This window comes from Salvia hispanica, chromosome 4 (assembly GCF_029641045.1).
Source record: "Salvia hispanica isolate PSC_SH4W2 chromosome 4, Shi_PSC_v1, whole genome shotgun sequence".
Classification (NCBI taxonomy): Eukaryota; Viridiplantae; Streptophyta; class Magnoliopsida; order Lamiales; family Lamiaceae; genus Salvia; species Salvia hispanica.
Genome location: NC_142695.1, coordinates 58,310,427 through 58,324,158, shown reverse-complemented (window position 1 = coordinate 58,324,158; position 13,732 = coordinate 58,310,427). Strand labels below are relative to the sequence as shown.

At 36.6% G+C, this 13,732-nt stretch overlaps 2 protein-coding genes and 2 long non-coding RNA genes across 4 annotated transcripts; 2 read left to right on the top strand and 2 right to left on the bottom strand.

The window, feature by feature from the left end:
- Nucleotides 1-1,102: 1,102 nt before the first annotated feature.
- On the bottom strand, nt 1,103-5,099 carry LOC125194316 (acyl-coenzyme A oxidase 3, peroxisomal-like). The gene is made up of 12 exons (XM_048092476.2): nt 4,549-5,099; nt 3,679-3,796; nt 3,486-3,593; nt 3,233-3,405; nt 3,048-3,147; nt 2,759-2,833; nt 2,545-2,675; nt 2,215-2,470; nt 1,964-2,110; nt 1,755-1,859; nt 1,567-1,668; nt 1,103-1,467 (listed from the first exon to the last, which is right to left on the bottom strand). Exons 1-12 carry the CDS (start codon nt 5,007-5,009, stop codon nt 1,219-1,221), a joined length of 2,025 nt encoding a protein of 674 aa, XP_047948433.1. The 5' UTR covers nt 5,010-5,099; the 3' UTR covers nt 1,103-1,218.
- A 2,613-nt stretch (nt 5,100-7,712) lies between these two features.
- LOC125193332 (uncharacterized) lies at nt 7,713-9,138 on the top strand. The gene is made up of 2 exons (XR_007171565.2): nt 7,713-7,859; nt 8,753-9,138. It is a non-coding gene; the product is annotated as an uncharacterized LOC125193332 (long non-coding RNA).
- An 84-nt stretch (nt 9,139-9,222) lies between these two features.
- Nucleotides 9,223-10,971, bottom strand: LOC125193331 (cysteine proteinase COT44-like). The gene is made up of 2 exons (XM_048091101.2): nt 10,461-10,971; nt 9,223-9,991 (listed from the first exon to the last, which is right to left on the bottom strand). The coding sequence occupies exons 1-2, from the start codon at nt 10,969-10,971 to the stop codon at nt 9,396-9,398; spliced, it is 1,107 nt and encodes a 368-aa protein (XP_047947058.1). The 3' UTR covers nt 9,223-9,395.
- LOC148929719 (uncharacterized) lies at nt 10,185-11,146 on the top strand. Its single transcript, XR_016137737.1, has 2 exons — nt 10,185-10,599; nt 10,887-11,146. It is a non-coding gene; the product is annotated as an uncharacterized LOC148929719 (long non-coding RNA).
- The last annotated feature ends 2,586 nt before the right edge of the window (nt 11,147-13,732 follow it).

Sequence of the window (13,732 nt, the reverse complement as noted above, 5' to 3'; positions counted from 1 at the left end):
CACACAAAATTCATACCACATATCACTAGAACTTCCCGCAATAAAATTAATAAATTCACAATTAAAATTAAAATTTACAGAATTAAAATTTCGACATGAGCTGTATTTATAGAATTTTTTTAATAAAAAAAAAAGTAAATAAATAGTTTTTGGTCGGACGTCCGACCTCGACGTCCTACTCACGCCCAGTGGCGGACGTCAGGTAGGACGTGGGGCGGACGGGCGTGGGCGCCCTTCTTCTTCACTACGGCGGACGTCCGGTCGGACGTCGGCGACGTCCTACCGCGACGTCCGTCATTGGAGACGCTCTTAGAATTAGTCTATATTACTCCACCCGTCTAAGATAATTCGGGACACTTTAACCCGGCACGGATTTTAAGAAATCTAATGGAAAGTGAGTTGAAAAAGTTGGTGGAATGTGGATCCTACTTTTAAAGTATTAGTTTTATAATAAAATGTGAGTATGAATGAGTTAGTGGAATATGAGTCCACTACCAAAAATAGTAAAAGTGAAGTGGGACAAATTATGTGGGACGGTCCGAAATGAAATACTGGGTCGAATTATCCGAGACGGAGGGAGTATTAAAACTATTAAACTTTTTTTCTATTTTATTATTTAAAGATTTCATTCACTAATATTATTATTTCAATTAATTTTTTTTATTCTTCTCTTACCAATTATCCATTAAAATTCGTACTATCCCGAATATAGTATTTTTATGGGACGGAGAAAGTATATAGTTTTACTTTTAGATCCACATAAAAATATTTATCACATTACTGATTTTATTTTCAATTATTTACATCAAACTCTAGACTAAAAGAATTTTCACTATCTACTTATATTTATAACAAACTCTAGACTAAAAGAATTTTCACTATCTACTTATACTTATAACCCAAACTCTGAAAAAAATAATTTGAGTTTGTTTTAATGCAAAAAAAAAATGAGTATATCTTATTAAAAAAAAAAAAAAAAAAGTGTGCCATCTTTCTAATTTTAAATTAGATATGTATGCTCCCACTCCTGCTATATAGAAAAGCAATTTTTTTTCAAATCCATGTGATTCCAAGAGTCAAGAATATACAAGAGATGAGAATATACAATCTTTGAAAACATTTTCTTTTATTTAGTCTCATGAATAGTTTTACACACACATACATATAGTCTCGATTCGAGTAGTAAGCTTCGTAGACGAGGCCAATCGCGCGCCTAACCTAGTCTTGAGACCCCGACCACGCATTAGCTGCAACCCAGTCGAACGCGATAGGGCTCAGAAAAGCGTCAGGAATGCCGAAGGATTCCACCAACGCGAGCGCGTGTGGCCGGATTTCGCTGCAAAGGTTAGCAACCTCTTGCCTCACAACTGCAGCATTCTCCGTTGTTAAGTAGCCGTACCGGAGGAACGCAGGATCTTCATCCAACGTGACCAGAACGTACATCGACCTCACTAGACTCAACACATTCTGCATTGTTTACGAATGCTTCAGGATTCATGCAGATTGACACGAACATGAAGTTCTATAGTAGAGTTGATGTTAAACTTAGAAGACGACATGACATACCTTCAAGGATGCGTCTGTCACGCTGTTCTCAGCTTCCACGAAAGTCTGCAAGATTGCGAGGTCGGTGAAGGCTCTTCCCAGATCTTCAGCGAGCTGATAACTCTGCAGAAGAAAGGTAGACACTACGGGTTAGAAACGGGATCAGAGCTCGAGGTTATGCAGTTCGTGTTTGCTAAATCATTTATTACCGCGTTAAATGCAGACTCTTTGCTTTCTCCCTGAGCTTGGTATTTGGAGACTTCAGCAGCAAATCGGTTTAATAGGTCTCTTTCTCTCAAGCAGAAGATATCATTCTGTTATAGATGAAAAGTTAAACTCTTAAATGCTTCAAAAAAGGAAACCAACTCAACTATGGTGGGACGGAGGGAGTAATCTATTTAAAGCAAGATCTCTATACCTGAAACTGCGAGCTATGCACTGTGGAAGACGAAAGTTGCGAGGGAATTGTAGGGCTAGGTTTGTTCATGTGTTCGAGACCTAACTCTTTGAACGGTTTGTTTTTCCTTTTAGTTGCGATGTACTCTGCTAACAGTGCCTTGCTAACCTGCGCGAAGTGATATACACCTTTCCTCAGTTGTCTGAACTTCGTTGACAAGTTTTATCCACACAATTTATAAACAATATCACTAACGAGTGAACTACGCATACCTGCTGCATAAGGACATTGTTGTCACCCTCGAAAGTAGACTGCACGTCATATTCAGCTTTCAGCTGACCAATACGGTTTTCTGTCTTCAACCCTTGCCCTCCACACGCCTCCCGACACTCTTGAAGAGTTCGCATGTTGTGCCACGTGAGTGCTGCCTTGAGGCCACTTGAAACTACATGGAGTGTTTTGATCAACTGAGGAGTCCTCCGAACATAGAGCAGTTTCAAGTAGTTGCCAGCAAAGCTCATGGCATATCTGCAGCACCCGAGAGACAGATTGTGTTGGAAACCATATATTGGTTCGGAAGAGGGAGTATTTGCAACACTTACGTTTTTGCCAGAAGAGGCAGAAGGCGGCGCTGATGACTAGGGTAGTCGAGCAAAAGAACCTCAGCACCATTCGGTGTGATTGAAAATGCTCTCCTTGTCAATGAATATCTTATGGCAATAGCTAAACTCATCTGTTGAAAGAAATCCAAGTCATCAAATTACTGAAGAAATAGGTGCAAACTGGAACAAAAATCGAACTCCTTATAGAAGTCACCTTTGCCATGTAAACGGCACTGACTGCTATTGTAACACGTCCGGATGTCAAAGGGGCCATGAATGCACCAAACCTCTGCATGTATTAATGAGCGTTAATATAGCACTTTCGTTTCACGTGTTACTCAAAAGAAAACTGAAACAATTACAAAGAAGAGGTTTGATGAGGGCACCGACGGTCCTTTTAAAGAAGATCAAGAGCACGCTCTCATTTAAACTTTCAAAGCAGTAAACATTATCTTATGGTGTTTAGACTGAAGCACACATAAAATGGACTTATCGACCCTAACCTGGTCAGCGTCCTTTATTGCGCTCAGATATTTTCCATCAGAAGAAACATCAGCAACGGAGTTCAATATATTCTCTCTGGGTATGCGAACGTTATCAAACCTGAAGATACAGAACACCAAGGTCTGAGACAAAAATTACTTGGGGAAAGGGAACATATATCCAACAGAGAAGGGGCTTCTTTTACCATATTCGACCGTTGTCAACACCATTCAAACCAATCTTATGTCCACAATCAGCTATCCGGATATTGGGACAGATATTGCCATCTGCATCTCTAATCTGGGTGATAAACGCATGGACGCCCTCATTCTTGCCCTCAATGTTGAGCTGCGAGAAGACCACTGTGTGCGTTGCATGCTGTAAAATCATCCAACGAAGACCTTGTTAGGCTAAACAGAGGTATGTTAAAAAGTCTAAGCGATAGCCTGAATTAGTACGTTAGCTGCTCCACCGATCCAGTATTTCTGAGCTGATTCGCAGGGAGTGTTGATGATAAACTCTTCGGTTCTAGGATCATACGTGGTTATCGTCTCTATGCCTCGAACCTAAGCACATGGAATCCAAACGCCTCAAGATTTCAAGATAACAATTCAAATCAGTAAGCTGCATATCAATATTCTACTGACATACATTACTTCCATGTCCCAACTCTGTCATTGCAAAGCATCCCTTCATCAAGTAAGTTTCTGTGGCGCGCAGCCACTTATCGTGGTGCCTTTTTGTACCGAAAAACTGGATAGCACCACCCCTGAACCACCAACACTTACATAAACCTCAAACAATTTTCTCTAATGAATGAACAGATCAATCACAGTAGAATAAAAGAGACATTTAATACACAAAATGAACCACAAAAAAACATTCCAACACAAGTTCACCATTGCAACACTAGTTACCATTTTTCCCTTCTTAAAAATAGCACTACCAATGTGTCAAGAACAAGCAAATCACAAAAATCTTGAAATTCACTCCCTTTTTCATTTCCGGTCTATAAACCAAGGGTTAATCGCCAGTAAAATCACAACTATACGACATTTTTTCCAGACAAATACGATATTGAGTTTTCTGCACCTCCGCACCTTTCTCACAACTATCTAAAGACGATTTTTTCCATACAAATCCGATGCTAAATTGGTGCACGCATGTAAAACTTCGGCGATGTAGATGAATAGTGGCACAAACGTATATTGCCAAGGACTAAACGACGCCGTTTTGAAGCTCATAAACTCAAAAAATAAATTAGTAGGTCGGATAGAACAATTGAGAACTTCTGAAATGACCTCTTCTTCTTAACTCCACAAGCAATTAACACATAAACTAAGATTACTTAATTCAGATTCACCATTTCACCCAATGCAACTATAAACAATCAGCTTAACTTACAGTAATCATACTATTTCCTATTTTTCCACCTAAACAGAGCAAAATCAAAATTCTCCACAAATGCTAAAACCTCGTAAATTTCACCAAAACCAAATCGGAAAAAGCAAGCAAACATACCACAAAAAGAAGTGAACGCCAATTTTAATCGCGAGCGAGTGATCGAAGATCGTGATCACCTCCAGCAGCGCCAGCTTCCGCATCTCCGCCTCCGATCCCTTCCCCGTCATCCACCCCTCGAACACGCCGCGATCGAGCAGGTACTGGATCCTCTTCATCGTCATCTCCCGCTGCTGCTCCATCGACTGATTGTAATCGGGCGCCACGAAGACCTTCCCGCCCCGCAGCCTCGGGTTGAACACCTTGCTCTGCACCATCAGATTGAACAGCCAGTCGCGCTCCCCCAAATTGTGCCCGTCCATCAGCTTCCGCATCGAGCTCACGTCGAACGACGCCGCCGAGGCCTCCGGCGGCGCGTAGCTGAGGCACGGCGACCGCGATACGGCGGCGGATGATGATTCGCCGGCGTGATTTTGGAGGTGCCTGGCTAGAATTCGGGTTCTGAAATTCGCTTTCTCCATTGATTGTGATCGGATTGTGATCGGATTGAATTGAATTGAAGATTTTGAAGTAAAAAAGGAGATTTATAGTTTCATTTAGTCGTTTTTGTTTCTTCGCTTAAAATATTGGTGGATTTATGTCATCATCAAAATTTCTTGAAATGTGCAATAGTAATGCATCGAATTATTAATTATTTCCATTTTAAAAATTATATCCCCCAACCACCTAAAACACAAATCAGACTTCTATATTTTTCCTTTCATTTATAAATTGAAATAACTAACTTAAATTTACATTAGTTAAATAATTGTATAATTAAATATAGGAAGTTTTATACTCCCTCCGTCTCAGATTAAGAGTCACTTCCATAAAAGTTCGTCCCAGTTTAAGAATCACTTTTAGAATTTTCCATATTTGGTCATACAATTTTACCCCATTCTTCATCAAAATTACATAAAAATGTCATTATCTACATTAAAATAAATCAAAACAAAAATCAAAAGTCAAAAGAGACCCACCTTCAACTAACTCCACCATCTCACTTCATTATTACACACTCCACCATTTCACTTCATTTATTACACACTTCAACTATTTCTTAAAATCCGAGCCATAACAATGAGTGACTCCAAATGTGGGACGGAGGGAGTAATTAAAATCGATTAAATATCCGGTCCCGCATCTCGCAATGCAACCAATTTCAAGCCCGATTGAACCTTCGACAGTATTCTCTTCGTCCCACTCAAAAATCAAGATGTCCACATTTACGAGTGACACATAATTTTAGGAGTAATGGTGAGGTAGAGTAAGTAGAAAAGAAAAATGTAGTTAAATATTTTAATAAAGAGACGAGATAGAGCTTTATTTTCAGAAAATAAACATTTTGAGTGGGACGAACTGAAAATAAAATATGATATCTGACGAATGTAGTACTCCCTCCGTCCCATAGAAATTGACCATATTTTCTTTTTCGTCCGGCCTATACAAATAGGTCACATATCCATTTAGGATAACCTTTTTCTCCTTCTTTTTTACTTTTTCATTTATGGGCCCACCATCCACTCCATAATTTCAACTATTTTTTTTTTCTTTCTTACTTACCAAATTACGCATTAAAATTCGTATCAACCGTAAAGAGCCAATTTCTATGGGACGGAGAGTATAATTAATAGGGAAATATAGGCATTAGAGTTGTCTAAGCTAACGATACAAGTAGAAGAGTAGGTTAGGATTGGAGTTAATTTCATTAAATTGAATTGCTTTTTAGTATGACCTATCCTATTCCAATCAATAGTAATCGTCGTAAGAGTGTTTATTTTTGTTGCGTAGCGTAGAGGCAATAGTTATCTACAAATATAAAAAATGTGTATTTTAACTTTACTAGTCAATTTATTAAATTTTTGTAGTGGAATAGTATTATTAAACATTACGTTGTAAGAAAAATATTGCCAATAAAAATTGTTTAGAAACGCGTGCTAGACCATTCTGTTGAATGTAAACGTGTAAGATCTTATCCACATCCATTTGGGCATTTTAAATGTGCAAATTGCACCCGACAAACTTTTACCTCCTAAATTTTGTTAGTAGTTGTAGTTCTTATATGATGTTTAAAATTATATATTATGGTTAAATATATATTAGGTTTGATTTATAAAATTAAATTTTAAATAATAATTATATAATAATTAGTTATAATTATTTTTTAATTAAAATAGTTTCATAATTTAAATAATTATACGCAATCAAATAACATATACTCTCTCCTTTTCAAGAGGGATGAGTCATATTCATTTTTGAGATGTTTAACTATAAGTGAGTCATTTTCTATTTTAGTCAAAAATTTTCTCTGTTATTTTATTTTTTCACATACTTTATTCTCTCTTCACTCTTCTATTTTTTCCCTTCATACTTTACTCTCTCCACTTGATATTTAAATATCAATTTCTTAAATCACGTGTCTAAAAGAAGTGCTTCACTTATCTTGAGACGGAAGGAGTATTTTTATAAAAGGCAAATTACCTGTAAAGTCATAAACTTTCACAATAGTTTGGTTTTTCCCGTGAACATTAAATGTTGCATAAGAAGTCATGAACTTTACCGGAATGTCTAAATTTTCCATCTGACCCGACCCGATAGATTTCCGACACATTTACTTATCCTACGTGGCACGCCAGATGCATGACTCGGCAAAACTCCACTAGTTCTGGTTGTTTCTTTTCTATCTTTGCTATCTCTAAGCCTTAGACTTGTCACAAACATACAAGTAGAACAAATGAAAACATACATATCGAATTCAGCATAAAAGTAGCATTAAATCCACAATACGAATTGAACCCTAAATCTGTCATTTGCCAAGTCACGCTTTCGGCGTGTCACGTAGGATAAGTTTGTATCGGAAATCTATTGGATCAGATGAAATGAGAAATTTACACACTTCAATAAAATTCATGACTAAATTTACTAATAAAGTCATAATACGTGGAAAGTTTACGACTTTAAAAGCAATTTGCCTAAACTTTCACAAGTTTCATAAAATAAACGTTTCACCTGATATGGACGGTCAAAGTCAAAATCCGCAATCTGAATAATCGAGGCACGTTTAATGGGCCTCAAGTTTGTAGTGGGCTGCTATGTATGGGCCTTAATGGGCTTGGTGGGTGTATAAATATCTATCACTTTCTTAATGGGCCTCACGTTTAATTCGTGGGTTAACATTTGAAATATTGAAAAAACCTCTCTCCTCTCTATTATTGAAAAAATATTGCACTGTGAAATATATGAATCGGAATGGAGCTGTAGATAAGTAGATTTACTACGATGCGGAGCTGATGATTGATTCTCCGATTGCGCTGATGGCACTGATGAGCATGGTATATTTACGATTTCTATCTTTTGAGTAATTTATTTTGGTTTATTCAGTATTTAAGGTTGAAAATCATTAGTGTAGCGTTGGATTTGCGGTAGAAAATTATCAGTTGTGGCATTTTAGCTCAAATGTGTTGAGAATTCGGGATTAGATGGAGTTGCAGATAGGGACAGCGATGGCTTTCTGATGAATTTGAGCTGATTGCTTGCTTTAGGATTTTAATTTTACGAAATTGAACCAAACTTCATTGTATGTTCATTGTTCAAGTAGAGATTTGGCTGCTTTACTTGAGCTGTTGTTTTGTATGAATATGAAGAAGATGTGTGTAAATGTTAAGTTAATTTAATAGGATAGTGTGAAAGGTACATTAGGTATTGCAGATCAAGGTTTCTACATGTTTCCTCACTATAGACATTCGTAATGTTGTAAATACTTACACCAGGAGAGATGGAAATAGAAGAGATAATTGATGTATTTGAAAAGCTATGCTATAAGAGAGGGGAGGATGGGAGATGATGATGTTTTTTGGTTGCATAAGATTTTTTTAACTTCTCCATTTATAGGTCGATATATTGAGTTTAGTACAGAATGAAGTTTGTCATGTAAAAACTTCTGCATGTCCGGCTAGCAAATTCTACTATAAAAATACAGGCAGTACACCCAGAGTTCTTGTTTTCTTCTCAAGTGAATGACCTGATTTTTGGTGACTTAAACTATGGTTTCATACATAGTTGGCCGACTTGCATATGTTTTTAATATATAACTCTTCAATCATGGTATATTTTATCCATCTTTCAAGTTCGTTAGTTTGATATCTAAGTTTTTGCTCTGGCTCGATTTTCTATGTGGTTGTTTTTTCCCTTGAACTGGTGATACATAGTTCAGTCATTTTCACAGAATTGGCATGGTAGTGATGATTTTGGTGCCATGACCCTACAGTTTGATGTCAGAGGAAATAATTGCTTTCGCCGCACACTTATTACTTCCTGAGAGTGGTGGACAGAAGATGGAACTTTTCGCCAACACAAGATGTGGACTGTGGAGTGATTCCAGATGTCAAAGAGCCATTTGAGCCGAATGCAGATTCTCAAGGCCTTTCTGTTGCTGTTATACACAAGGTTTCATTACTCGCATTCTCCAATTAACCACATTGTCTCGTTAGTATCATAGTGTATTCTGAGTTCAGATGTAATGAATTTCTTCAAACAGATAGGAAAACTATCTGAGATCATTGTCTGTTACATATTTAAACCAGTCAATCTAAGCATCATTTTTGAACTTTAGGAATGTGAATTTAATTAGCTAACGTCTTCGTTGCAAAAGGCTACTAGAGGTTTAAGACATATGTAGAAAGATTGAAAAGCTACTAAATGCTAAAACATTGACTTTTATTTATACCAAGATACAGAGATTTGCATTTTGAATAATGTCTGAACAAATTTAGGAATAAATGTCTTAAAATAGGCTAGCATTGTTATGAACTTTATTCTGAGCATCCATAGTCATTTTGAAACAAATCCTTCCAACACGGCTAGATACCTCAGAAATCTTTGACAGGGTAGCTGCCTTCCATGGCAACGCCACAAACACCACTCCTGTCAGAAGATCCACGATGCAGTTTCATATATCCTTTGTTACCCCAACCAATTCCCCACGAGTTCTTCACAATCCAATACCCCACACCCTTATCTTCGCCATAGCCCACCAGCAAAACCCCATGGTTAAGCTTTTTCCCGCAGGATCCGGTGAATACTCCATCAGCGTACAGCTGAAACTCGGATGCGCTGGCATCAATGGCTACTGCAATTGGTTGACGAGCCACTGCAGCTTTCATGGCCGTCTCGTTCCTTTCAGGTATTCGAACATAGCCGGTTATGCTTGCTGCTATCTTTCTTGCTAGGATTGGGTTACATATGCCCTGTCTCCCTTTATATGGGTAGTCTGCTTCTAAACTTATGCCACCATTTAGCATCACGAATTCGTACGCTTTTTCCATGATTCCACCTCTACAACCATGGTTATCAATGCCTAAACTACAGTCCACAAGCTCTTGTGGGGACAATGATAGCAATTCCCCCGTTTTGATCTGGTTGATTCCTTCTACTGCTCCTAGCGCCGAAAACGCCCAACAACTACCTGTAATGAAAGGGTTTTCAATCCTTGTCTTAGAATAGAAAATGTGCAAATTGCCAGAAAAATCACAAAGTTTGGTCAATTACCGGTCAATCCCGCAACTTTAAAAATTCAGGGCGTGCTACGTGTCTTAATTTATTGATGTGACATGTACTTGTGTAAAAATTAAAGACTTGGCTTGACTAGGTGTATTAAATGACATTATCTAAGTAGCTAGACGTTTTGTGCACATAGTATTTTCTGTGTGCCAGATCATACATAATTTTCCCCAAATATGAGATTATGGGACAATTGAGAAAAATGTCAAAGTTATTATATAATAATCGGTCATTTTTTAAAGTTGCGGGATTAACCAAACTTTGTGGTTTATTCCCGGCAATTTTTCCGAGGAAAAAACAGCATGTGAAGTGTGTGTATGTTGAGATAGCTTTGTTCTAGAAAATGCATGAACAAAAAGAAAAATGTTTTGTACCACAAGAGTCTTGATTCTTGATACTTGACACAGCACCTTTCCTCCTCCAGTCTATGCTAGATGGCACAGCATGGTTATCGACTTCGAAGCTATGTTGCTGATTGTCTGGTAGCTGACGCCCTCGGCTCTTATAACCCAAGTAGGTGGTCTGGAACTCAAAGCTTGTCATGTCTGCAAACTCATTGTCAGTTAGTGTGTAAGAAAGATTCTGCGCGTTTACAAAATTTATGAACTTAAGATTAGACTGGTAGATTCCAAATCGCATGTTCCATTCATCCTTGCTATAGTATGTTTTCCCATGTTGCTTCAGCCAGGTGTTGTATCTCCTCTCCATCACCGTTACTTCCCCCGTTGGCTTCGCGTCTGTGCAAACGCTGCGCAGAACGCACACGAGCACAATGGCTAACATGCTGTTTCTTGTCACAGGTGAAGTGATCTTCATTTTTGAGCCAAGGCGGATTTTCGAGGAAGTGAGAGTTCGGTTCGAGGTTTGGCTTCTGAACTCTTGCATGATATAGGTGTTGTGACAAGTATACGTATATTGGTGGGAAATTCTGTTTGGTTCATGTCTGATTTGCCCTGTTTTTCTGTTTGCTGAGTGGTTTGTCGTGTCTCCTTTGTGTGTAGTTCATGCTTGATATATGTTGAGTTGTGTATAAATTTCTTCATTCTCTTTCGTGTTTAAATTTCATATGCAATTAGATTATTAGTACAAAATACTAATTTTAGGGAAATCTCAAAAGTTGACTTTTCAGGTTAGATTATTCGTTTGACAACTGAAATACTTATTTGAATATTGAAGGCAATTTTGCATATTATTGACTCTAAGGTGTTAACCTTATCCTCTTATTAAATTATTCTCGAGTCAATTCAATCTTGGGCAATCTCGGGACAAGTTAATCTTGAATAATATCGAAGGAAATTTTGCATCTCTGATCATTTATCATGATTATTTTGGAATGTAATTCAGTCTTCAATTTTTTTATTATACATAACACTTCTATTTGATTATATTATTCAAATATCTCCCATATATGGAGTAATGAAAGTAGTTTTAATACCATTATAATACTATGCCTATAGGAGAATTTGAACAAAGATTTAAGATGCATATATATAGCCATTGATAGACACAGAATGTATGTCCTTTATCAGCCTATATATAGTATTATTTTTTTAATAAAATTTGATCGAGATGTGACCCGAGCAACTAATCACCCAACTACTTAGTTCTTAGCTCTTCCTCCATTCTATTCTATTAAGTGTACATAATGTGACCCGTTACCATACACAATGTCACCTAAATTTTCTGTTTGATGTTCATTTTGATGGATCAGATAAGATTGAGTCTAATGAATGGTGTTTAGTTGGATTGATAGAGCGGTGAATCGGATAAGATTGAGTCGTATGAATGTTGTTTAGTTAGATAGATAGAGCGGTGAATGTTGTTATCAGATTGAGTCTTATGAATGTTGTTTAGTCAAATAGATAGAGTCTGATACTTAATCTCGAGATAATATGATGTTGGATTGGTGTTGAGAAATAATAGTATTCCTACTATATAATATGGAGAGAGAATTGCCCTACATGTGGGTTTAGTTTGTAGCCAAAGTAAACATTTCACATGGGTAGACATTATCCTTTCTAATACCCTTCACTTTCCACAGCTCATCCATCCAAAAATACCCTCTTCCATCTTCTATTACCAACATTTTCTTCTTCTTTTCTCAATTATTAAATTAAATAATATCAGGAATCTTCCCTCAATCATTAAGAATACGCGTCTTCTTCATTTCGGCTCAAAATAAATAACATGAAGGATCACTAATGACATAATTGTGTGTAAATATTCAATTTTATCCCATTATTTTAACGTTTTAATGAAACTTACCAATTTTTCACTTTATTTTTCGCTTAGAAATATCTCAGAAAATTTTCCAAAATATTTTAAGCGAAAAATGAAATGTCAGGTGTTTTTTTTTTTCAGTTGTCCTAAGGTTGAGACATTTTCTTATAAAACACTAAAACTATGGGTCATTACATGTTCCACTAATATTATATAGATAGAATTAATAGTTGACAAATGAAAATAAATTTTACAATATCTTACTTTGATGTAAAGAGAGAATTGAAACTATTATAAAGGTCTTATATGCCACTTCTCTTATCAACAATTAGTTTTAAATGAAACATTGAGGTCGTCTATTGTGGACTAAATTTAACTGGTCCAATAATATATTTTGGTTTTAAATTTGAGTTAATTAATAGAGAACCAGTTCAATCTGATCATAAAAAAACATTAATCTCTCTATTGTTCACTTTGAAGGGTTTGGACAAATAAAAAAAATTACAACAATATCACATATCCGAGAGAATAAGTCTCATTGGCACCTTTTCTATCATTAATTGCTTTATGGAATTATGAATTTCTATCATAATTTGGGGGGAATAAAACACGAAATTAAAATACATAATTTAATAAAGTATTCCAATATAATGTCATTTTGACACATGGTATATGTTCCAAAATATATATAGTATGATATGGCAAACGTGAGGATCTCACACCTCCAGCATTAGTCTAATCAGCCATTACCTATGTCCAAAGTAGAGTTCCAAGAATTGTATGCACATGATCGTGATTCCTTTTTATGACAGCCAAAGTGGTGGTGTGGTTCATTATGCAATAAAGTTTGCACCCTAGTGGGTTTAGAATTCTCCTTCATTCTTCATTATATTGCCCACGTACTATTGCCAAGCTTCAAATTGAAGATATATCTACATCTTTACATGTTTTATTAAGAGGGTGTATATTTGTGTCTTGGTTATGTCGTGTTGTAGTAGTATATAGTCCCTCCGTTCCAGTTTTGGAGTCACATTTTGCCATAAAAGTCCGTCCCAGTTTTAAAGTTACATTTAGAATTTTTCATATTTGGTCATACAATTTTACCTCATTGTTCATCAAAATGTCATTATCTACATTAAAATAAACCAAAACAAAAATGAAAAACCAAAAAGTCAAAAAGGGACCCACCTTCAACCAACTCACTTCATTTATTACACATTCCACCATTTCACTTCATTAATTACACACTACACTAATTCCTTAAAACCCGTGCCATAACTAAATGTGACTCCAAATGTGGGACGGGGGGAGTAAAATTTATGTGTACTAAGATGATGAGTATTTGTGTTTTGAATTTTGATTATGTTGTGTTGTATATACATATTTATACGGTTACTAAGAGGATGGGTATTTGTGCCTTGGTTAT